Here is a 24815-nt window from a genome sequence, read left to right as displayed (position 1 = left end):
CGGACCGCCCTTTCCTCCTCCTCCCCCGATCAGAACTTCCTCTTGTCAATCGGACACCCGGGTTTTCAAAATGTCTGCCCCTTCGATCGCCAACTACGTCGTCAAGCGCCCATGGCTCAAGCGCTGGATGACCCCCATCGCCCAGTGGTACACCGATGCCGCCGGCTACAGACGCCTCGGACTGAAGTAATTATCACCCTCCCCTCAATGCCGCCAATTCCTGTCTACCGCGAGCGATCAACGACCGCCTGTGTGTCTGCTTTGTGTGCGATTCCAAGACATTTCCTTGTCCAACTGTTGCCATTGGCGCCCTGTCGCATTCGCCCGCCGCGGTCACTCCGGAATTCTCCTATGGGTTACCACCTCCAATCACAGTCACTGACCCGGTCCCTATAGGATCGATGACCTGATCCCCGAGGAGAGCGAGACTGTCCAGAAGGCCATCAAGCGTCTGTCTTCCAAGGAGGCCTACGACCGTGTCTTCCGTATCCGCCGTGCTGTCCAGGTTCGATCCGCCCGACCTCCCCTCTCCCTCCCCAGTTTCCGGCCTTCAATCCGCTAATACATGCCTCAATTGCAGTGCTCCATCTCTCACACTCTCCTCCCCCCTCACGAGCAGACCAAGCCCGAGGAGGTGAGTTCTCCCTGTGTCAAATCGTCCTCCTCGCAATTATCCCCGTCCCAGCCAATCCCGTTGCGAGGATTTGTCACTTTGGACACTTGACGACGAACATGACCATACACCACTTAAGCAACGTTGTACTGATCAGATTGAACTTTTTAGGACGTCGAGTACCTGAGCCCCATCATCCGCGAGATCGAGAAGGAGGCCAAGGAACGTGAGGACCTCGACAACCTCGTCGTCCGCAAGTAAACGCTTCGGTGCGTGACTTGCAATTGACTTCGCAAAACTATAAGATTTTCAAGGCCAAAGGGCTGTCTGCATGAAATAGACGTCGGGTTTTATTTGGCGATGGATGCGCACCTGCCGTTGATGGGGGTGTCTGGTTAATCCAATGCGTGTGTACTGATACTGTACAAATCGATTCTTCTTTGTTCAACCAATATCTAATACGGCCAACTCACGTATGACTGGCCATCGTGTAATCTGCGCTTGTTGAGGTTCTGTGATGTTGTGACGGCACTATTGCTGTACTCGAATACTACATCCAGCACAGACCGTTCGCTACAACAGTGAGATAGGATGTCCCCCTGTGCGTTACCAGAGGCACCTCGAGAGTTTCATCTGAGCTGTCATTTACATTGCCCATAGATACATTATGTTGCATTCATCCTTATTGACTGCTTTCCACTGGTTCCAGCCACGTCTCATGAGATAATAGGGTAGCCAGAGCAGATATACACTTGTTCATCCAGTGAGAACGGCTATATCAACATTCTCAACCCGCCACATATACCACATAAAAAGACTCCTGTAGATCCACAGTCAGTCAGAATCCTCGGACGAAAGAAACAATCAACATTGACCATACCTATACGGCGCGAACTTGGCAGCCAACTCTAGCATGTCCTTCTCCGACATATATTTGAACTTACCACCCCCTTTCCCCTTTAATTTACTTACATCACGACCAACAAACGCCGCACAGCCTCGCCTAGTAAATGTCAGCATCACGCCAGACTCGCACCACGGCTATCCCGCCTAATACGGAGCTATAGGCCCCGAGCAAAGCAAGAAGGAAAACACTTACTGCACACCCAAATCCCCCGTAGAAAAAACATCAGTCCGCTTCAGCGCAAAACAGGCGAACATTTCAACAGACCACTTCCCCAACCCCCTCACCGCCGTAAGTTTCTCCACGAGTTCCTCATCACTAGCCCTCGCCAACATCTGCGCACTCAACTCCCCACTGGCAAACTTCTCCGCCAACCCCTGGATATACTCGGCCTTTCTTTGCGAAAGACCCGCCGTCCGCAACGTCGGTAAATCACACCTCGCAACCTCCTGCGGAGTTGGGAACCGCAAATGCGATCCCTCAGCGGCAGCAGCTGGCAAGTCGAACAGACCCAGAAACTTATTCCGGATAGACTTTGCCGCTGCGCCGGAAACTTGTTGTCCGATAATACTGCTGACAAGACTATTGAAGGGATCGATTTGTTCTGCCAGTCCAGTGGGCGAGAATAACGGGCAGGGATGTTGCTCGATGACAGGTGCGAGACGGGGATCCATTGCGATGAGGTGGGCGATTGCTTTTTCGAGGAGTGTCCCCGTTGTAGCGGTTGGTCGGGGCAGACCTGTCTTTGAGGGCGAGGCATCTTCCAGGTTCACTGGGTAGGCGTTTACTGAGGAGCCGTGGGGGGTGAGGAGGATTGCGTTTGTGCGATGAGGATCGACGGGGCGGTTGAGGGGGGGAGGTGTGAGGGGTCTGTTGACTGTGGTGGTGTGGCTTTCGTCTGCATTTTGTATTGGTGGTTGTGCTGGTCCGGGTTCTGGAGACCAGTATGAAGATGTGGATGTAGAGGTGGTTGTGCTCTTTGCTGGGCCTGTCTTCTTGGTCTTGGAAATCTTGCGAGGTTTGGCGACTCCGCTATGTTGGACTCGGGGTACACTCGGGACTGGGGTTGGCAGGAGGGGTTTCACGGTTGGGAGGACGCGCAGTCGTGCGGAGCGTCTTAAAGACATGATTAGTGTTGAATCTGTTGTAGTCTTGTAATATGAATCCCTCGGGATATATGTTCGGGGAGGGTTGTATGTACTCGTGTCCAGGCATGCGGAGTAATCTCCTTGGCGGCTCTGCGGAGTCAGAGCGGGCCCTGACCCTGACTTCTCCAGGCAATACTAAGCTTGGCAGTTCTAGACCTCGCCAGCATAACGGCATAACGGCATCTCGAGGCTTGACCATGAACTGTGAGACCGGGCTTTAAAGATCAATTGCAGTAAAAAGCATATCTTGTTATGCACCTGCGATTGAAAACAAGTAACTGCCCTTGATACCTCCGTGGCTATATATAACCCCTTCCTCGGGCCATGCAAATACGGACGAGCTGCAGCATAGATTGGATATGTCCATGGCTTGTCTCATTCTGGGTAGATGATAGTTAACTTACCCCGTAACTAATGCTAGTTACATAGAATCACATAGAATCGATTGGTATGGAGTTATAGATGGACGGCTCGTTTGTGTATTACGTTACAAATTGGCTGTTTTTCGATGTCTTGAAATGCAGAGCTGTCATCATCCAATTACTCAAGCCTATGTTCTCGAAATCCGGTATCTCTAACTTCCAATAGTTACCACTGAACCTCCCCCCCCCCCCCGGGGTGCCGAGTCTACCAACATGCAAAGAGGTGGGAGGGCACGTGATTTTGTGCAGTTTTCGTTCGAGTTTCCATTCACATCCGCACTCTCCTGCCACCAGTCATGAGAGGAATTGAAGATAAAAGAGTTGATGTGATCAAATGACTGTTCTGATTCGAGTGGTACCAAAAATATTGTCCTACAAGAGTCGTGGCTCGGGTGGTTAGCGTCTTGATTGACCACCACGTGACCATTGTCGAGGTTTTTCGTCTGAGTTTCTATTAGCCGAGGCCGTTTCGCCTTCCCTGCCACCGGTTGTGAATATTTAAAAAGATGAAAACGGATTTGGAATCGGGTGTGGCGCTTTCCAACGGTCCCAAAATTATGTCTGCGACCGGCATTTGGCCCGTTAGGAATGGTCATTTTCCCGATCGCACCCCATCTATAAACTCATTCGATCCCAAGGGGGACGTCCGTGGTTCACCACCTTCCGCCACATTCCCCGAGGGCTAGAGGCCTAGAGATTTGAGGGAATCGCGATCCCACATCGGCTTACCAATATATCGAAATTTGACGTCGACACGACCGGTCGCAAGGGAACTTCGACGATCTACCACCATCACGCTGGCAAGGGTGTACCGCTATATCCATCCGTACGATAAGGGTTGATCGTCGACCCCGATACCGCTTGTTACCCGGCGGTACCCGAGAGTAGCGTGCTCTCTTATAACACACATAGGATATATATCAATAAGACATTGGCCCTATTCAGTATATCGAGCTATACTTCTAGACGTAAAGAACAGGAAGGTCTAAAACTCTAAATGAACTAGGCCCATGGTCTCCATAGCGAGGTAAAGGTTTTAGGATAGCCACAGGTTCTAGACTCTTTAGGTTTCGTCATCGACCATACCACCCTGCCTTAGCCCTAGTGACAGAGGAAATTCTTGCCCAGCACTGACCTTGTAAATCACGCTTTTACAACCTGATTTTGATCTAACTTTACGTATTACAATATGTACAGTGACAGATAGAGGTTACAGTAGCATTTCGCTTCCATTCATCACAAGTCAGAAGTCGTACCATGCTATATAACTTACTATCAAGATTAATTTAAATAGAACCAACTCGACCGTTTTTCCCCTCTTCCTTGCACATCGAGTATCTCAGCCCTCTTGCTCTTTTCACCATGGTAACCGTTTCGGATCTCGACGCTATCAAGCATCTGGTGTCATATGCTGAGAAAGCATACAAGAATGACGACGGCACTGAATTTCAAATGGCCTCAGCGGACCTGACTGGAGAACCTTCCACTTGCCGAATGCTTCAAATAATAACTCCTGTGGGGAAAAGCACTCAACCTGGCCTTGTCTCTAAAATAACCTCTAACACGTGCCTGCACTTGGGTATCCGCAATGGCGACACTCTAGTTCTTGCGTTCAGAGGAACCGACTTGCCAATGAACTTAAACGACGTTCCAAATCCAGAGCGATGGAGAGGGTTCTGGAGTAACTGCTACACAGATATCTGCTACAGCTTAACAGCCCTTGATTTTGCACATGCAGACCGCAATCCCAATCAAACCAACATTCCGGACCTTGCAGATGTGCTTGTCCACGAAGGCTTCTTACTAGCCTTCAACAGCTTGCTGGATGATGGCAGGCTGCTACGTTGCATGAGTCACCTTCAGGAGAGCATTAAGGGTAACCAACTTAAAAACATCGAAATATGTGGCCACAGTCTCGGCGGAGCATTGGCGACGTTATGTGCCTTGTGGTGCAGTCTACGTTTTCCATCTGCCAAGATTACCTGCGTTACCTTGGGCTCACCTAGAGTTGGAAATGAAAATTTCCGCGCAGTGTTTGAGAGTCGCGGAATTGACTGTTATCGACTTGTGAATGCTTCCGACCCAATACCAACGATACCCGATAGATATACCGAGCTCATTCCTCTACGGATCAGTCCCAATAATCCGAAGTCGCACATCAGGCAGAGGTCTTACCAGCACACTGGCAAAGCAGTCTGGCTACACGTTGGCCAAGAAATAGTCCTCGAGCAAGATCCGTACAGCATGTTTACGACTAAGGATTCGCCTGAGATACAGCGCGAAGAAGATGGAGAAGAGGGCGGGGAGCTTGCTTCGCTCCGCAGGTGGGGAGTACTCTCTTGGCGATGGGCTCCATATTGGACATGGAGGGTTTGGCGAATCCTTAGGAATCTCCCGGACCACCATCCTACTAGGTACGTCATGGCGGTGGGGAAAATACTGAACGCTTCCAGGTAGGGCTCCCACACTTAAATTCGAAATAGTCTGCTAATGTATAAAGGCATCGTCAGTAGTCAGCACTACATTAAGCCTAAATAAAACACCACAATGCGCCGCCCGGCACCACATTGCTGAGCACGCTGAAGTCTTTTATCGTAAAATATTTTAACATTTTCTTTAAAAAGCTACCTCTGGGCGCGAAGCAGATAAGGGTACATGTAGGTGGTCGCAGAATCATAAGCGGTGTTACGGTTCGTTCCCGGCCTACTCGACTAAAGGGTGCGTGGACGCTTCCAAATTGCCTTAAATTTCTGCGAATATTAATGATCGCAAGCTTGCTGCATTGAGCTTCTTCAGCCATCTGAGACGTGGTCAGCGACTAGCTCTCTATCATATCACGGATGAGATGGAGCTTTAAGACAGGGAGCCTTAGAGCCATGATGTGTAAAGGTGATGACACTCAAAAGGTTACGAGTGAGGAAGCGTGGTTGTTGCCTCGGTAGGGGAGGTGCTCAATAATCTCGACTAATTATATACTGTGAGATATAGGGCAAGATCCTATTCAAAAGAAGGCTCTCAGAAGCAGTACGGTGTCTGCTCAATTGATCAATAAGTTTACAATACATTAGACAATGGCTTTGTATACTATGCTCCATGGGCGGGGGCATACCGGCATCTACCACCACCAGGCAAGTATTCACTGACTCTGTTGGTTAAGCGTTTGATATCCCTCTAGCCTACTTGCCAGGCCTATAAGTACCTTCCATCTCCCTTTCTCCCTCTGCTTCCCTGCTTCTCCTCACATTCCACCATGATATTTATCATCGCGATGCTCACGATGGACCTTACTATATACTTCATTTGCATACCGCCAAGATGCCTTTCTGACCGGAGATATGCTCTCTCTACGTCTATACTCAGAGTACACAATACACCCGGCCAGCTCTAAACGAGAGGAGGACGTGAAGGGTCGTCACAAAGCTGCCAAGGACCTGGTGACCTCTCGTTTCTCTTATTCCTGCCTTCAACGCTTCGCCAAGTCCTTGGAGTTGACCACGTACTAACTCTGGTCTTGGCCTCTCTTGCGTTACTTGATATGGTCTGCACGAATGTACGAGAGCGAAATGAGCGCTTTTTGTTCGGCTTCGGATGACCTTAAGGGCGCAAACTTGGTCCCGCTGCCGTCACTTCTTCACTTCCCTTTCTTGTAAGGATCCATTTTCGCATCATTTTCATGAAGCCCCCCCGCTAACCTTTAACTCAGATATGTTAGACTGCTGCGGCTGTCGCGAGAGCTTCAAATCAACGACTTGCATAACCCTTCCTTCTTTACTACGATATTTACACTCGGCCATCTCGTCTTCAGGATCCTCTCTAGTACCAAATGCTGGACACGTGAATCCAACAGGATCCGCACCATACTTCGTAGATTCTTCTTGACACGACTCTCCCTCAGCTACCTCATTTGGACTATATTTATACCCCTGGGAATTCTGAGCTGGACCATCCTGATAGCATCTCATTCGTGATACATGATGGCCTTCTTGCTCATTCCCGTGGGAGCATGCGGTGCAATTTCATTCCACTGCGAACCTTCTGCCCCGGTCTAGTGGAGAAGAAACCAACGTCAATTTCAGTATCTCTTCCAGCAACACTAACCACGGTGCAACGTCAAACACACCGTGCTTGGCGCCCTCGTCACGAATGGCACAAGTGACAAATCCACTGCGTTGCACAACAATGTACCTACTCAGCGTAAGAGCCTGTTATCTTGCTCAACGGAAAATATGTGCGCAATGAGTCCTCAACTGTGGCTGCATGTTGTACGCGAACGAAGCAAGACGACAATTGCGTCTGCCATGAGTACTGGTTGGTGGAGTCCTTCAACCTTGCTCCGTTACTGACGCATTCCACAATGGCTACGCAAGCTGGAAATTGAGATCCCTCCGCTTTCCACGTGCAGATTTGAAATCTTCCACAGGTTCATCTTCTTCCTGCAAAACCTGTTTGACTAGTTTGCATGGTAGATAGCCTAGTTAGATCTCTTCCCCATCTTCCCAACTTAGCTCCTTACACATCTCGCCATCTCTTTTCTACTATGTACTATTCCTACTTCGTACAGGTTATGAAGCCCTTTGCGCAACAGTAAGCTGCCCTGACAGATGCTTACTGCCGTGCGCCCTCTCGCTGTAGCCCTCGCGGGCTTGCAGCTGCTCGAATCTTCGAATCTCGCTGCCCTTCACAGGGTAATTCCCATACAATCCTCCACTCGACGGTGGATTTCCAAGCCGGACCAAGGCTCTTCGCGCCGCAGTGTGCCAGATCGTGGCTCTCTACGCTGAGCGCGATCACTCTGCTGCTTCTCGCTACGAAGCTCTCTCTACGAAGGTGTCCCTCGTCAGCGGAACCTTCCCTTTTGATACGATCTTCTCCCTTTACACTCGAAGCCCCTCTGCACTGGGGAACATTCCGCCGAAGCTCAACAGCTTGAGCACGGCATCCCATCCCCTTCTTTGGCGGGCAACATGGGGGCAACAGGAGAGTGCCACTAGGAAATGGTGAGATTCTCATTGGCATGGGCCCTGACCTAAACATTGCGTCTAACGATGCCAGCGGTTGGATCTCCTTGAGCCTATCGCTGCAAACACACTGCATGCATGCTGTAGCATCTACTATGCCTGGGCTTGGAGCAGTTACAGAGATCGGCAAACCTCAGGCACTGTAGAATTGCACCACTGCTGTACCTGCATATAGCCGGAATGAGCATATAAGATGGCAGATCGGCCCTCCTGTGCCATTGATTGGGATGCTTCTTGCTTGATGCAAAAGCAGAGACATACTCGTCGTTCTTCGAGTCCTTCTCGGCAAGGTGTGCATCTACTGATGATAATTCTTCCAATGAGGGAAGCAGAAAGAGACGAGCACCTTCAATCTGTCAGCGTCAGAGTCGGAAGACCTCAGTACTTGGAAATAAAAAGGAATATGATGACGATTTAAGACTTTCACGGTGACAAAGTTCTACATGGAACCATCTAAACTTATGATGTGAACAATCTCCACCTCGATAAGATCATATTGTCATGTATTGGCTCGCCCAAGTCCACTCTATACAAAAGTAGACCCCTGGAACGGGATATACCTCGCAGACTGATGATTATACGCGGAAGTCGTATTATAATTCCACCAAAAAGACAGATACTGCGGCTGGGTGCTATTAATCTTGCACTCCGACACAAAATCGGGAAGCATCTTGTTGACCATGTCAGTGTAGTTGGCCAGCGAGCATGAGAAGCCAGGTCCCCCTGGCAAGAGTTGTATGGAACCACAGCCTCGTTCAGTACAACTCGTACGTAGAGTCCCTTCTCGGTAGCTGCTGTGGCATTGCAGCTCAGTCTTTCGAGGGTAAGATGCCCACCCATTGGCATGATGTTCCCGATCTCGTATGATGACGGGAAGGGGATTCTGTCGAGAGGGAGATCTTCATCAGGTGATGAGATACCTAGCGCTGCTAGGATGGGAGTGATGTTTGTGTCATGGGCACTGTCATATGTATCAATAAGTTGAAGCCATCATGGCACAGAGATGAAATTCCTCACAAGTTGAAATACATGGTGCCAGCTTTCTCGGGTCCTTGATTCAACAAGGTCAACGACGCATTGGCGTATACAGCCCCCACGGCTTTAGCATATGGATCACCAGGTCTGTAAAGCGATAAGTTAGATTTTAGTTCTCAACTGAAGGCAGGAATCGAAAGTCGGAAACTCACCCAGCACAGTAATAGAACTGTAGATCCTGGGTATACCCGAACCATTTCCACTCGTCCATGGTAAAAGCATCGGTCCAATCAGAGTATCCGCGCACATTGAGCTCAAAAACTGACATAACTGTGAAGCGTCAGTATTAGCAAAGTGGGCTATCAACGAGGTCATTCTCGTGGCATACACATCAACTGGAAGACATCCGTCGAATTAAGATCAAGTCCGGGATTCTGCTTGTTGAGGCGATCGGCAGCAACGCGGAATGCAGGCAAGTCTGCACTGAGACTCTTGCATTTCTCGGGTAGGTTGTCTCCTGGGCAGACGGGCGTGAGGCTATTGGCGCCCATATCCTCGCTCTCAGAAATGACATTCAAGGCGACAGAGTCGGTATAGTTCCATCCAAAGAAGCCCTCACCTGGGGTTTGAAGAAGCATGAAATCAGAGAGAGCCGTCATCTGAAAGACAAGTAGTTTTTACATACCAAACTTGCGAGCAGTCTGCACAACCCGCTCAAACTCACTGGTCCACATTGGAACAGTCTTATTTGAATTTTGATCCCACAGATGACCATACCGCACGCGATACTCAGCACCGTGCTTGTAACTCGTTAATAGCCCGTTATAAGGACCAGACTCAGTCTCCAGCCCGTAGAGGCCTTCACTATCCACAAAGTACTCCCACGAATTCAAGAACGTAAGATCACCCTTCCATTCTGTGATCTTAGAGCTGTAGAGTTTATCAAGCGCAGCCTCGATCTTCACCCCATCGCTGCCCTGGGGGTACCGCTCACCATGACGCCTGATCATGATGACTTGATCAACAGCGCAGCCATCGGGAGGGTCTCGATCAATACCGTATGACATGCGGTTGCTATAGGGTCCTAAGCCTCCGACATGTTTCAAGATCGAGTAGCCCTCCAAAAAAGACTGGTCATACGGCGCAGCGAAGGTGAAGCGGCTCGCAAAGTCGGGCCTATTGCTGTAAGAGGCAGAGGCGATAGCTGCCACACCGAGTAGCCCACACAGCTGTCCGCCAGGACCCATTTCGAAGACTAGAAAGCTTGGAATGAAAAGGCGCGTGGGCAAAATGGATGAACAGATCAACAATCAATGCGGTCGCATTCCAGGAACGAGTCCAGTGATACTGACGCAAGGGTAGACAGTGATGGGAAATTCCATCCCCTGGGCACGCGACCTCATGCCTTTATAGGCCTTGTACAGTAGCAGGATTTCTGCAAATAATCCCCACTTCCCCGCTTCACAAATTGTAACGTCAGGCCACTAGGTACAGCCAGATCATCGCATCTAATCTAAGGAATTGATCAAAAGCGACGATTGGGCGGTTACCCGAGGGATCAGCTTCTCGAATTGCTTGAACAAGGGTTCTAGTGTGATTTGTTGGGATACTGGAGTGGCTGGATATTGCTTCCCCGCACGTAGCGAATTGACCAGCATAAGAAGAAACAAGAACGGGCCGTAGGGCGGATGGATACGAACGATCAAGGTTACCGATGTTTTGCCGACGTTCAGCCATGCCGGGGTATCCGAAGGGTGCCTCGGAACCAAATACTCTCAGGTATACGGGCACTGCTGTAGATGCCCAATGTTTGGTGGAGGGAACGGGGGTCACTCAAGCGAGATGAAGAGTCCCTTCTTTGTACATGCCGAGGCTCTCACTTAACTTGAAGTTAATGCGGGCACAAATGAGCTGGCAAAGTCAAAGTCTTTGTGTTCGAAGGTTGGTGCTATTTGAGTTTAGTGCGATATATTATGACTATGAGGAAGTTAAGAATCTGGAATATTCCATAGCGAGCGGAAATCCCGGTTAATCTATTGCAGGAGCTGAATTAGATTAGTTCAGAATCTCCTAAACATCATAGTCTCTGTATTATCACCACATACGGTCCTTTGGCAGCTTAAGGAATGTGCTATTTTCAACGAAGAAAATACAAAAGTTCTAGACATCACACAGTTGGCTGCTACCATAGGCATCAACAGCAGGCATCGAGCATCCTAGACACATTCAGGCTTTCGAATGGCTTGCCCTGTTGATAGATTCGGAAAGCGGTCGAGCACAAAGTGTCTTATGTATGAGCTTGCTAAGCCTTCTCACAAGACGAATTGGTACAATGGCAGATAAGGATGGGAGTTCTGAGTTTGGTTAACGATATTCAGGGTATTTCCATGATGCGTTCTAGCTGATAAAAGAGCACTGCTCAGTGTCAGTGTCACGGGCCAGTGTCCGATATTGGCGACGTATGTCACGATTGGCTTCTTGACACGGAGAACAGGCACAGAGAGCTCCCCGTCTGAAACTTTTTGTACAAAGTTTGTGGACTAGTAAGATCAAATTCAAATCTTGCTTCAGCTCTTCACAGGTAGTATCGTATACGCAAGCCGAATTGGAATTGCTTACAATCGCGGTAAGAAATCTAACGAGCACCTAGATAGGAAATGAATGGGACAAAATTACCTCTCCAGGGCGTCAATTGCACATCAAATTCAATTCCCAAGCAACATGCTAATGCCAAGTCACTGACCTGAAAACCAGAGCCATTCACTGCAAGATCCAGAAACGGTGTACCAGATAGGCGCACCATTCTGTGCCTGCAATTCAACCTGATCCAACCAATGTCAATAAATGGTGTCCATCGCGATTGGCTCATATCTACTCCGCTATCTACTCGTACCAAGGTTCCGTACTCAACAACGCGAGATACAATCGGATCCACGGTAGCCCACAAAACCTAGCGCGAGAACCAAACGCCTACCCACTACAGTAAAGTCGATTCAACTCGAGAACAAAGAGACGAGGTTGCGGCCAATTCTTCCGATCTTATTCCATGGAAATATCCCTACAATCAAGTCAGTAGTGTGCATGTGCATGTTCAGTATATATGGGAGAATCAAGCTCTGCCAACGCTAGGCGAGCTTGCGTCAGCGGCCTACGCCAAGTCAACAGCTCGTCGGCATTGACCAAGTTCCCCGAGAGAAAAATTCAGCTCCGAGTGGGGGTGGAAAGGGAATCTTCCAAGGCATGTCTTTGTTGATCCGCCAGTCACAGGGAGGCATCATATTCGTAACTGGGGAATTGAATTGCGGCTGGGTAGATCCTTGGAGGGACGTTGTGCATCCACCGAGTTCAAGTTTGAACCGAAGTACAAAGTGCCAGACACAAATGCGCGGTTCTTGCTCGTGCGACACAGGACAAACCTTGAAAGGAGAGGATTCGCAATCATGGCTTGACTAACTTGGTTTGAAAAAGCTTCGCATCAACTCTCATCCTGGAGCCTAACCGGAATAAGGAGTCTATCGAGACCATTCCAAAGTCCAAGCCCATTCAATCCCTAGAGCAAATTACATGTAAATCCCTCTCATACAACGACAATCACCTTCATACTGCACTGTCGTAGGATCTCCAACCCTCACACAACAACATCCAAAAGTCCGGACAAGGTCTCGTGTCCCTAAGAATGCTCCCAGCCTCCTCCCTCCCTTGACAGTACGTTCCCGATTCCTAGCCCTGTCATCCCCCAAACATCCCACGCATTCCTACCGACGAAAAAAGAACGGGCCGACCGAGGGAATCTCTGAAATGTTCGTCAAATGCCATGCGGTGGCTAGTCTTCACGATCGCAAGTTTACAGCTCTGTAACGACTCTAACGAGAGCTCTCTGAAGCTCGCCGAGGCTAGCCTGGAACTAGGCTTTTGCAGGCCGCGCGGTACCCATATTGACCCATATTTGTGGCGTTCAAAGCAGCAGGGCATGACGGGGGCAATACATACGTAGCTTGTGGCCAAGTTCTGGGGAGCATCTTCGTCGACATTGCCGTTTCGAAAGGGGTATAATCCTATTATTTTGCAGGAGCCACGGTGCTCGATGATGATGTGGCAATTAGCAGTACAGTAGTTGGTTTGAAATCATTCTTATAACTTACAGTATCTACCGATGACTTTTCGGCTGCTCTTCCAAGCTGCACAAGCGACCAGTGGAGACTGGAGTTGGCTATGGACTGACAGAGTGGAGAGATGCGCCAGGCCCAAGACCAGCAAAGCGGAGCAAGTCGGGCTCCGCCCAGCGATCTGAAACAAATTTACCGTTAGTTACAGTACAAGCTAGATTTACACGATTACATACCAATATCGTTTTTCTCCAGGGGTAATTTTGGAATCGCGCGATGTGACCACAACCCCAGCCAGACCTTGAACATGGCCAATTGAAATATATCGGGGGAAGAGTAGCAACGAGAGCGCAGTAATCACAATAAGCATCGTGGAGTAGTATGTCTTACTGACAAGCACCGTTCATCGGTCACAAAACCGTAGAGACCAGGGACAATCTAATTGCAGGTCGAGCGACCGGGAGAACTTATAACAGAGGAGACGTAATGTACAAGTACCTGGATTAGCGTCGGCGAAGTTCTAGATGAACTATCGTCGCAATTATTCAAGTGACAGGAGCCTCCGGCGGATCTGAGCTCATTTAATAGTCGCGACTTGCCGGGATTTGAGTGTCAACGATACGACCCAGAGTCAACGTATGATTCATGATTCGATACAGTCCGGTCAGGAGTGCAATGGGGCCATCACAGCAAAGCAAAACAAGTGTTCGCAGCTGGCAGCATAAACATGTATATTACATTACTACAGTTCAAATTCTGTACTCTGTCGCTGGCACTGCCTACGTATTAAGCGCAGCTCGACGATCGCATTTTGCCACTTCACACTATCACTACGATCACCCGTGCAGCGGAAGACTAGTTCGCGATAGCGTCTAGTCGTTGCGTTGCTCAGGGGATACTGTAGGAATACACAGGAGAGAGCCACACCCCATTCTCATCGCACTCGCCACATCATCACTCTAATACAGTACGCTATTTCTGTACCTGACAGTAGCGACATGTACTCAAGTGTACCTAACTCAAACGTCTCAAACGTAGTAACTAGTCAGTCCGTGGATGACTCGTCACGCCTCAGATAAAACGATAACATGACGGCACACCGCGAGGATTGACCCTTAATCCAGGGAGAATCATTCCAGCGTGCCAATCAGAGGCCGGGCATACCGGGGCCCGTCGACGATAGCGGCAGGGAGGGGGCGGCGAGCGGGGTCCGTGAAAAGGCTTGAATTCCTGCAAATTTAGATCGGCCAGCCACGCGTAGAGTGCAGTGACCTGGGAATTGATCCTGTTTTGGAGGGCATGCGACCGGTGAGTTGGGAGGTGATTGGGGCTGGAAGAGGGAGAGAGCGGGTTTTTGATCGGCTTTTTTATTGAAGATGTGAGGTAGTTCAGACTTTAGATACCGGTCTTCTAGTGTTGTCTGTGGAAATAGTGTTGATCAGGGGGTATCAGCATTATCATGATTATTATATACTCGGTTTTGTCGTTGAGAATATAGTCTTAATCATCATGTCGAAGTTGGGGGTATGGATGACGACAGCTGGTTGATAGGGACGCGAAATGATACGTAGATGGGGCCGTTGTTGAAGAATTGTCTGGGCAACTTGACTCGTAGCACAGACTGTAGTACAGTACACTGCGTACAGTAGTGTATTGTGTGCATACACAATTGCACTAATGATGTATGATGTATTGTGATATGTACATAGACACTGCGGTGGGAAAGTATTGCGAGAACAAGGCCATTGTATCGTCAATTCCAAGGAAGAAGCATTTGGATCGAGGACAATCGCTGAATGATTGGCTGTGATTCACTAAATCCGAAGTTTATGCGCGGTACCGTGGTTGATATGGGGAGAGCAGTTCTGGTAGTGTTGTCCAAGCTACCGATGCATACTTGGATAATTTGTAGCAATTGTCTGCAACAACATACATATATACGGCTGGCCTCATTCAGATTCAATTATTATGAGTTACACCATCACACAGTAGTCCGTACGAATGCCAATTAAAGCTTAACTGACACTGAGAACAGCGAGTTCTAGAATGCCATGTAATAAAAGATGTCCATGCTGCTCGCAGGTTAATTAGATCAATGACGAGTATAGTCAAGTAAAGTTCTCGCTCGAGGGCCAAAATTAATTCTCCAAGCAAGCCCTCCAATCAGAAATTTTTCATCACCGGGGAAAGGAGCCACGGAAAGACATCAGCAGTGAGCAACACGTGTGGAAGGAAATGATACCAGTTGAAGAGTGGCTCCACTTGGGAAAGACCAAAGACACCAAATAGCGAAAGGGGGGCAGCGCACGGGCGAATCGGTGCTGGGGACGGCGTTACGGAAACAGCACTAAACAGAGCCAAAAGCAGGAATTGGGGGTGGACTTGGTTGGTTTACAGGGCCATACCTGCCAGAGACAATCCAGGTCCTGGGCGGATACCCGTTGGATACCCGTTGGATACCATGGATTACCATAAATTACCGTAAAGTACCAGTCAGGTACACGCCTCTCCTCCTCGTAGCGCCGGATTCGGTACTCTGTGTTGATGAACCGTCTGCCCCTTGTACTTCCCTTTCGCAATGGCGTAATTTATATTTATTTATACACTGCCCAGACCCGAAATCCCACACCAAAACCAAAACCAAACCAAACAGCCCCATTCAACGGGGTCTCCACTGCAGGCCTCCTTTCCCAAACTCCCACTTCTTATTATTATTCCCTTCTTCTCTCTCTCCTCCCGCCCCATCCACCATCCACCCAGTCCATTCGTTCTTTCCCTCCTGCTTCTTGCCCTCCCCATCGCTGAGGTGCTCACTTTTTTTTTAATTCTTCCACTCGTTCTCCCCTTCCCTGATTTCTAATTTTCCATCCTCCATTGGTACGTGAACCCGTGCTCTGCCCTGCTCTTCCGACGCGACAAAACTCTTATCTGCCACCTCCTCGCCCCTGGACCCCATCCCAAAAAAAAAACCTCATAGAGCCTACGAAGCACAACTTCAATTAACCATCCACTCGCGCGTCAAACAGAATAAAAAAGATTCGCCATGTCGTTCGCCAAGTACATTCTGCCCGCGCTGGCTGCCAGCCAGATGGCTTTCGCCGCTACCTGTGAGTGATGAAAACCTTCCCAAGCTCCAGTGCCAAGGATATCGAATACGAATGGGAACAAGAAAACTGACCCCAATTTCTTCACAACGTTAACCAGGTGGTGACACTACTATCGACGCCCAGTCCGATGCCGATGGTATCGCCTCTTGCTCCAAGCTGAAGGGTGATATCACCATCTCCAAGTCCTTCTCCGGCTCCCTCTCCCTCGCCGGTATCGAGACCGTCACCGGTTCCATCATTTGCTCGGGTGGTGAGAACGTCACCGACATCACCGCGGCCTCCCTGACTTCCATTGGCGATGCTTTCAACCTGGAGGGTCTGACCCGCCTGACACAGCTTGCTTTCTCGGAGCTGACCTCCGTCGGCTCCATCAAGTGGAACGCTCTGCCCAAGCTCCAGTCCCTCAACTTTGACGCTGGTGTCAACCATGCTGGCGACGTCAGCATCCAGAACACTGGTCTGACCTCCCTGGACGGTATCTCCCTGAAGACTGTCAACCTGTTCGAGATTGAGAACAACCGTGATCTCCAGAAGATCAACATCAACAACCTGCAGAACGCCACCGACCTGATCAACTTCTCCGGTAACTACGATGCTCTCGAGATTGAGCTCCCCAACCTCGGCACCGGTACCAACATGACCTTCCGTAACATCTCCAGCATCTCCGTTCCCTCTCTGGAGAAGCTCACCGGTCAGCTGGGCTTCTGGGGTACCGAGTTCATGACTTTCTCTGCTCCCAACCTGACCTCCACCGGTGACCTCGTTTTCATGGACAACTCCAAGCTCTCCAACATCTCCATGCCCGTTCTGACCAAGGTTAACGGTGGATTCAACATTGCCCGTAACGACAAGCTGTCCACCATTGACCTGCCCAAACTGGAGACGGTTACTGGTGCCATTGACTTCAGCGGCATGTTCAACAAGTAAGTCTACATTACCTTGTCAATGATACTTTCTTTTCTCATGTGCTAACTCATTTTCTAGTGTTGACCTTGATGGTCTGACCGATGTCGAGGGTGGCTTCAACCTGCAGAGCACTGAGGGCACCTTCAACTGCACCCACTTCCAGAACATCCGCAAGACCGTTATCAAGGGTACTTTCCACTGTGACGCCAAGACCAACAACCCTACCACCTCCAACGGCAAGTCCGGCACTACCTCCAGCACTGGCAGCTCTACCTCTGCCACCAGCTCCGGTGCTGCTGTCGCCAACGGTGCCAGCATGGCCGTCGGTGGTGTTGCCGCCTTCTTCTACACCCTTGCTCAGCTCCTGTAAGGGAGTTTTGATCTGTGTGTTTTGAGAGGAGGAAAGCAGTGTTTTGTCTTCTTTTTTCTTGTCGGAAAGATTGTAGATGCAGAGTTTCCCACCAAGCAACGGTTTCCATTTTTCGTCCCTTACACTTGCCGTTTTTTCTCATGATAATAATTCCGTCTTCTTTGTGAGGAAAAAATTCGCAATCTTGAATTTTCTGTCCTCGGAAGACTGCCTCGTCCCCGTCTCATCGGAAAGGAGTTTCTCTTTGTTTCCTCTATTTATTACCCACCCCCCAGTCCGTCTCCTTCCTTGTCGAGATATGTTTTCTTATCCCCGAGCACGCTCGTGCGAATGTATTCGGTTTGCAGTTTGTATGGCCTGGATGCTTTTGTGTAGGTTTGTAGATTCGTAGGTTCGTAGATATGTTCGGAGTCGGTAGTACGTAAGTGCGGGCTTGGATCTAGTCTTTCCCTCGTATGATCAGATCTGTCCTGGTTTGTGTCGGGGATGTTCACTGATCTATGTGATGGTGGGCTTCGCCATTGTTTGTATTGTCTTTTGTTGATGGTATGGATATCCTCGTATATTATTCCTAACTATGTAGATTTGACCCCAGCTTGCTTATGCCTACTATACCTGGCTTACCTCCGTGTCTGAGGTTGAGGATGACGCTTGGGCGGTTTCGTCTTGAGATTCCCAAGTCCGCTCATTGTCGGCATTTTCGGGGTGGTTTCATGGGTCGTAACCTTAGTATGTCTTGCTCTCGGCACATGTTGACACGCTTTGGATGGAAGTGGTGATATATATTGCCGCGATGAGGCGGTAAAATACTACATTCCCGTAAATTTTAAAGGGTTTCGAATCGAAGCGATTATTTCTTTTTGTTGGCCTCATCATAACAGCTAGTGCTGAAGTCTCTTCGGTAGCATAATGGATATATAGTCACAGTGGAAGGGATCTACTCTCCAAGCCTACCAGTCCAGATAACCCATCCGCCTACTTACCTTCAAAGTAAACCTCACACTCGCAACAACGACATCAACAGAAAGCACAAGTACAGCTATCACACTTTCCAACCTGATATCGAAAAAGCCGAATGAAACGGGTAGTATCGCCCCGACGTAACTCTTACCACCGGCCACCATCCATCCCGTTTCCTTAGATTTCTGGGCTCACCCCCACCTGCACCTACAGAAGGAAGAGTAGGTATCCAATGGAGCGATCCGCCACATCTCACCGCACAGGTACAGACAGACACAGGTCCAGACACAGGTACAGGCACAGACACAGCTGAGGTCAAAAGCACCTCCAAGCAAAAAAAGCCACAGGTCCGATTCGTCGTATCCAGGTATTCGGGATCTTGACTTGACCTGGACAGGGGGCTAGGCACGGATCAAAGCCCGAGAGGAGAGGGTTGTATGTAGGTAGCTGTTACACTAAGCATGGCTTAGATTAGAAGGTGGATTTGATGAATGTGGACTGGAACTTCTTATGCAGATGGACTGTTTTGGAGGATTGGGTTGGGTTGAGTTGGGATGTGATGGGATGGTCAGGGGTGCGCTGCCGCGTGGGCTGGACCAGGTGTCTATCGCGTGGAAGGGTTACACAGGAAAGTCAAGCTCGTACTGTAGCTAGGATAACCATATCGGTAGAGGGAAAGAAAGATGACGGAATTTATCACTAACATTTGTCGAGTTTTGCTTTAATACCAGCGAGTTCCCAACTACACTCCCCGCCCTGACGAGCAAGAATAAACCAACCCTCTCTATCACATCACTCTGGTCTAGGCTAAGCCCTACACCATCACAAACAGTACACATGTAGACCCCGAGCACACTATCCCGAGACAAGACGCCCAATGAACAAGAAAAGGATAGACCCCGAACAAACGAGTAGCTACAAACACAAGTACCGGAAGTTAATCGCAAGCTAGTGTAGTGCGCGAAAAGTCTTTTCTATGCAGAGGTGGTGGAGTGGAGGCACAGAGGCACGGACGAGTTCGTCGGGCAGATGAACGCGAACGCCAGTAGATTTAAAGTGAGTGGGAAGGCAAAATCAGAGTTAGAGTTATAGTCAGAGTCAGGGTCAGAGTCAGATTTCGGAATCGGAGTTGGGTGCGCCTGTGGATGACGATGTGAGATGGGATGGGGACTCGATGTATCTCGGTGTCGGCGTTGGAGTTTGAGCAGGTAGGAAGGAAACTTTGGGAGAAGTTGCCAACCATAGAGATAGAGATAGAGATAGAGTGTGTTTGGATTGGGAAGATCGATGTGTGGATTACAGTAGAATACAGTAGTTAGTACTATAGTCGGTGCGATGATGGCGACGATACAGTTCTGTAGAAAGAACCAACTAACAACGATTAGGTGAGACCTACGAAGTACAGTGGGGAAGACCTTCGGCCGGGACTTACTGTAGTTACCACTACCGTAGATAGTTAGCGTAGTGAAAGAAAGTACCAGAACTACCATAAGAACAAGCTAAAAGAAAAGAAGGAGTCATGCGAGAAGAAAAGAAAAAAAAAGTCCGAAAAATCTCTGGATGTATAAACCTTCCCCGCTCCCGAATCTCTCAAAAGCGTTCATTTCGAGCCATGTGCGTCTCAGAATCGTTGTCTTGCAGCTACGAAATGAACATCGCGTGGCGCCGTTCGCTGTTTGAAACTTTATATAGAGCAACATAATTGGATGAGTGGGTGTGAGTAGATGTATCAAGTCGTGCTGAGACCGGGTGGGTTGGGACTTTGCGTCAGAAAGGGTTGAATGTTCCGATTCGGAGATCAGATGGGGGATGATGATCGGCGTGGGTGTGGTGTGTCTTAGTACGCACTTAAGCGCGACGGACGGAGTACTCTGTCTGCATCTTGGATTCTCTAGCTATGCTATTCAGATTTCGTAGAGCATGCCTGGTATGGAGATACAATTCTCGTAGTTGTGATTGCTGGTCGGGGGCATTTGTTCCTATTGTAGCATGGTGGGACCCGGGAGGGTGGTGATGTGGCTATGGCAAAGTTTGGATAAAGGCGCATAGGTTTCCTGCAGGACGATCCAATAAGAACCATCAAGTTGAGAATACGGTGGACGCGGTTTTTTTTTACTAAGTGGGCATTTGCGATCGTAGTGGCATCGACTCCATTGACGATCGATAGGTGGCGGAGCTTTGCGCAGGGAAGTGCAAGTGCAAAGTACGGAGATGTTTACTATCGATGCTTCAGGAGGGGAAGGAATTGAGGAGGCGAAATTTAAGACAAAGTACACTATGGCGATATCAGCATATTCCCGGATAGGGGGTGTTCGCGATCGCAATGATCTTATCTTGCATGTGGCATGTGCAAGAAGCAGGAACAGGCTGCGGAATGAAAAAGCGGAGGTCTTGCAGCGCGATGGGGGCTGATATTCGTGGGTGGGGAGCGAAAGCAGATCGGGCTTTTGGGCTTGGGATTGGGCTTGGGCTTGGCCCTGGAGGGATCGAGGGGTGGTCACCTTGCTTTGGCGGGCGGGGGCCTTAGTTCTAAGGAACCTGAGTGACAGCAGGCAGCGCATTTAGCTCAGTCAATCGAAGTTAACTTCACTAACTCGATCATCCTAGCGCGAACCAGATCCATCCAGCCCTTAGACAAGCGCATGGTCCCTTCCCTCCCCCCCCTCCCCGAGAACCCTCGTACGTGGCTCCCTGCACGAGTCAAAGTGCAAGGTCGAGGACGAACCTAGCACAAGGTTAGCGACAGATCAAACATGCGCTCATCCTCGGTTTACCTTTGCCGATAATGCTAGGACTGGATTGTTTCAATGGGACTCAACTCGAACATCCCCTATGATCATTCTCCAGTTCACTTGAATCCGATTTGTAGGGATGGTCTTCCCACGATAAAAAGTTCCAAAGCCCTATTGATTATTATTTCCCTCGACGAATCAAATTAATTCAGGACTGCCCAGATGATCTCGCATTCCCATTCATCGGCATAGCTGAGTTTCCTACCCTTATTCCCGGGCCACCACCCTTGTCCATCTAGGGCCCAGCCTCGTCTCCGGCGCGCGGGGAACCGATTAAACTTTCCACGGTACTTTGCCCTGTGAGCTGGGGGAAGTTGTTACTCTGCGGGTGATTGGCCGGGATTCTCGGGAGCGATAGTGATCGTCGTCTAGAGTAGTCAGTGCTAGAAGAACCCTCGATCGCGAGACTGATGGAAAGTTTGGTTCTTGAAAGTTAGGGCCGAGGTTGTTAGTTTGGACTGGGGGTGCCAAGAGGGGGTTGCCCGGCGGGGGTCTTGACAATCAGCAGCGATTTTGTGCATTGGAGCTCGAAAGAAGTGGATATGGGTGTGTGGTGGGGTTGTGAGGGCCATGAAACGTAGAATTCATATGTGAAATTTCTTTCTTGCAGTAGTTTGATTCTTGAGGGGATCAGGCTGGCACGAAACAATCTCACCCCCTTCATTTCTCCAGGAGATCCAGCGGGAAAGTATTGAAGTTTCTCGACCTCTCGTGGACAAAAAACACGATACGCAGGGGCAAGATGAAGTGGCAAGGGATAGAGCACAGCACAGCCCAGTGCCGCATGTACAGTACTCTGCGCTCTTCACCCATAAACTCTCCACTTGCAGTTCTGTTTCTCCATCGATCCCGCTGCATACTGTATGTGGGTGAGGGTATCTGAGTGGAAATTTGAAGCGATTACACATAATTCCAACCTACCAGATGAATCTCTATCCCAATGGACCCATTAACATACATTGGCCTTGCATTGGAGGCAACCAGTGATCCAGGTACTGGGGAACAAAGCTAGGATGGCAAGAACTAGGATTCCGGGATATTGTTGCAGGAGATGATGTCTTGAGCGACGGGAGGATTGCGCAAGCGCAAGCGCACTTGTCATACACATATACATGTACAGCACACGGATGCATAGATCTCGCACTATGCAAATGTACCATGTAGGAACCCATAAACTCTCAGTACGAACCTGCGCGAACCCCACGGGCTACGAAGTTGGTGTGTTCTTGTTGAGGAAGGTTGGCTACCTACAGAGTACATACCGTGGTTAGTAACTGTTCTTGACATAGACGTGTCAGATGCGGCGAATTTGAGTTCCGAATATAGTACCTCCCAGAATAGACCTTGGATATGTGGTCCAGCCGCTAATAGATCTGTATGGTACCTGTAGTCCTTGCAGGAAACCAGTGGCGGTGGCTAGTCGGGGAATTGAATTGATTCAGTGGACTTTGTGAGCGGGCATCATCGTGTGTCTCACTCTTTGTCCTCTCCGATATACCGCAGGTAACCACGGTTCATGTCCTGGCTTAGCGTAGAGTACTGTACGTAGTATCTATTGCTTTGTTGCCGAGAAGAAGGCTTTGTGGCCCTGATCCCTTTGGCTTTGATAAGATGCCATTGAGTTTCGATCACTTGGTTGATCATCCTCAGAATATGAGTTGATGGCCCTTGCTGTGTTCCGCCAATAGATGCTGTCATGGGTATGAAGATACAATTATTTGTATGTTGTACTCACAGCCTGAAAGGATAGGATGTGTTTAGGGTTCTTTTCTTCCATCTACGTGCCCGATGTAGGCGAAAGCAGGAAAACATGATGAGATTATTAGCCTCGTATCCCACCTCGAACGAGCATACTCATCCCTTCTGCGAGGAACCGTGCATCTCACTGTACCTAGCACGAGTCAGTGAGCCTGTAGAGTCTGCATAAATGCTTGCCACTGGACTAGGAGTGGATGCGTATCTAAATTTCCAGTGCCAGCGAGATACCAGTAGCACGTACAGTAGTCCCCTGTACATACAGAATCCTGAGCAGAAGGCAAAACACATCGAAAGCAGACATAGCTCGCCAAGAAAGAGGACCGATGGATCTGAGATGCACTCGAGTACACATCAGTATCTGACTGCATGACTCGGTCGCTATCCACCTTCTGGTTTTGATCTGCCCTACAGCGGGGGGCTCACTGTGGTATCGTACTTATTTCACTTCGTATCGGAAAGTGAGTTGCGTGGCGTGGTGAGCACGCCGATCCTTAGCGTGCGGTGTTTGAAGTTTCTAGGTACAGCTCAGAGGCGGATCCCAGTCACAGGCCCAGTGAGATCTCACAGTAGTGGATACGACGCATGAACAGGTACTTTTGCAACGCCTTGTTCGGGTTTGTAAACAAGGCCCACGTAGATATGCTCGAAGAGGTGGAGCTAATCGTCAACCCACAGCAGTGGAATAACAAGTGGATATCCTAGGAAAAGAGATCCGATATTCACTGAATCTCAAAAACTCGGAAGATATGGCATTATCAATATCGTGCAGAGCGAAATGTAGTAATAGTAGATCTTCACCTCCCTCGCCCTCCCCTCACCACTGCAACATACGGGACTGCGCCCGCCATGTCATCCCGACGGTTGAGACTTGACAGGTCGCAGGTGGGTCACCGTCAGCAGGCCAGACCACTACAGGCTACTATTGGGAATATAGTCAATCGATCGGTGTGAGGAGGCCTCCGGTCGAAGTCGATGATTGGCCCTGCAAGCTTCTCTCAATCATGGAGGCGATGCTAATACCCCTGGCCCGTGGAGGTGAAATCATCGCGAACAGGGCTGGTCCTTGCACCTGGAGCCGCACGGGTCACGATCCCCACCGCATGCTGTGCGAGGGGAAATACATTTGAAATCGGTCGATTCCAACTCAGGGGGAAAAAGGGGGAAGAAAGTACATAGGATCAACAAATAGGTATAGTGCTCCATATAGTGTATCAAGGGTCTAATAAAATGGAATTGTCCAATTGACCAGCACGCACTGCACTGCACGATGAAGATGTACCCATTTCCAGTCTATCCTGGGACTCGGGATCCCAAATACAACAAATAAGAAGCCAAAAAACGAATTAATTATATCTTCCAGACCTACCAACGCTCAGACTCCGATCACATTCCCAGGGATCAGCTTCGCAGGTCCTGATCTCTGATTTCTGATCTCGAAACTCAAGATAACCCCCAAAAGGCCGATGTGCCTGTCGGATTATCCGGAACGTATGTCCAGAAAGGAGGGGAGGCAGCCACTTACTTGCTGCACGTCACTCAAAATGGTAGGTTGGGAGTCACAACTGGAAGGCGATCGCTGGCTCTTAGGGCATCTCGATGGGTCCGGGTACGGAAGAAGGAGTAAAATGAGTTTCTGGTTAACTCTATATGAAGTAGGATGTACCGTGTACAAATGGTGACCATTGCGAATGGTTCGTGCCTGGTGATTTTGACTTCAGATCAGTTTTTATTTTCCC

The 24815-nt window shown here is 49.3% G+C and overlaps 5 protein-coding genes across 5 annotated transcripts; 3 read left to right on the top strand and 2 right to left on the bottom strand.

Moving 5' to 3' along the window:
- Positions 1-70: 70 nt before the first annotated feature.
- Positions 71-874, top strand: N7458_004176 (ubiquinol--cytochrome-c reductase subunit 7; the record flags this gene model as incomplete). Its single annotated transcript, XM_056907558.1, has 4 exons — positions 71-186; positions 397-505; positions 581-634; positions 785-874. 4 exons carry the CDS (start codon positions 71-73, stop codon positions 872-874), a joined length of 369 nt encoding a protein of 122 aa, XP_056768285.1.
- A 495-nt stretch (positions 875-1369) lies between these two features.
- Positions 1370-2644, bottom strand: alkA (DNA-3-methyladenine glycosylase II; the record flags this gene model as incomplete). Its single annotated transcript, XM_056907557.1, has 3 exons — positions 1370-1433; positions 1494-1616; positions 1713-2644. 3 exons carry the CDS (start codon positions 2642-2644, stop codon positions 1370-1372), a joined length of 1119 nt encoding a protein of 372 aa, XP_056768284.1.
- Positions 2645-4449: 1805 nt separating this feature from the next.
- On the top strand, positions 4450-5544 carry N7458_004174 (lipase family protein; the record flags this gene model as incomplete). The annotated part of the gene is made up of 1 exon (XM_056907556.1): positions 4450-5544. One exon carries the CDS (start codon positions 4450-4452, stop codon positions 5542-5544), a length of 1095 nt encoding a protein of 364 aa, XP_056768283.1.
- A 3574-nt stretch (positions 5545-9118) lies between these two features.
- On the bottom strand, positions 9119-10327 carry N7458_004173 (3-phytase B; the record flags this gene model as incomplete). Its single annotated transcript, XM_056907555.1, has 4 exons — positions 9119-9227; positions 9293-9410; positions 9469-9699; positions 9766-10327. The coding sequence occupies 4 exons, from the start codon at positions 10325-10327 to the stop codon at positions 9119-9121; spliced, it is 1020 nt and encodes a 339-aa protein (XP_056768282.1).
- A 5902-nt stretch (positions 10328-16229) lies between these two features.
- Positions 16230-17569, top strand: ecm33 (GPI-anchored protein Ecm33; the record flags this gene model as incomplete). The annotated part of the gene is made up of 3 exons (XM_056907554.1): positions 16230-16293; positions 16391-17216; positions 17278-17569. 3 exons carry the CDS (start codon positions 16230-16232, stop codon positions 17567-17569), a joined length of 1182 nt encoding a protein of 393 aa, XP_056768281.1.
- Positions 17570-24815: the final 7246 nt, after the last annotated feature.

Source organism: Penicillium daleae, assembly GCF_028827525.1.
Source record: "Penicillium daleae strain IBT 16125 chromosome Unknown utg000004l_segment0_segment0, whole genome shotgun sequence".
In the NCBI taxonomy this organism is placed as follows: domain Eukaryota; kingdom Fungi; phylum Ascomycota; class Eurotiomycetes; order Eurotiales; family Aspergillaceae; genus Penicillium; species Penicillium daleae.
Note: the sequence above shows the minus strand (reverse complement) of the source record. Positions and strands in the feature narration are given on the sequence as shown.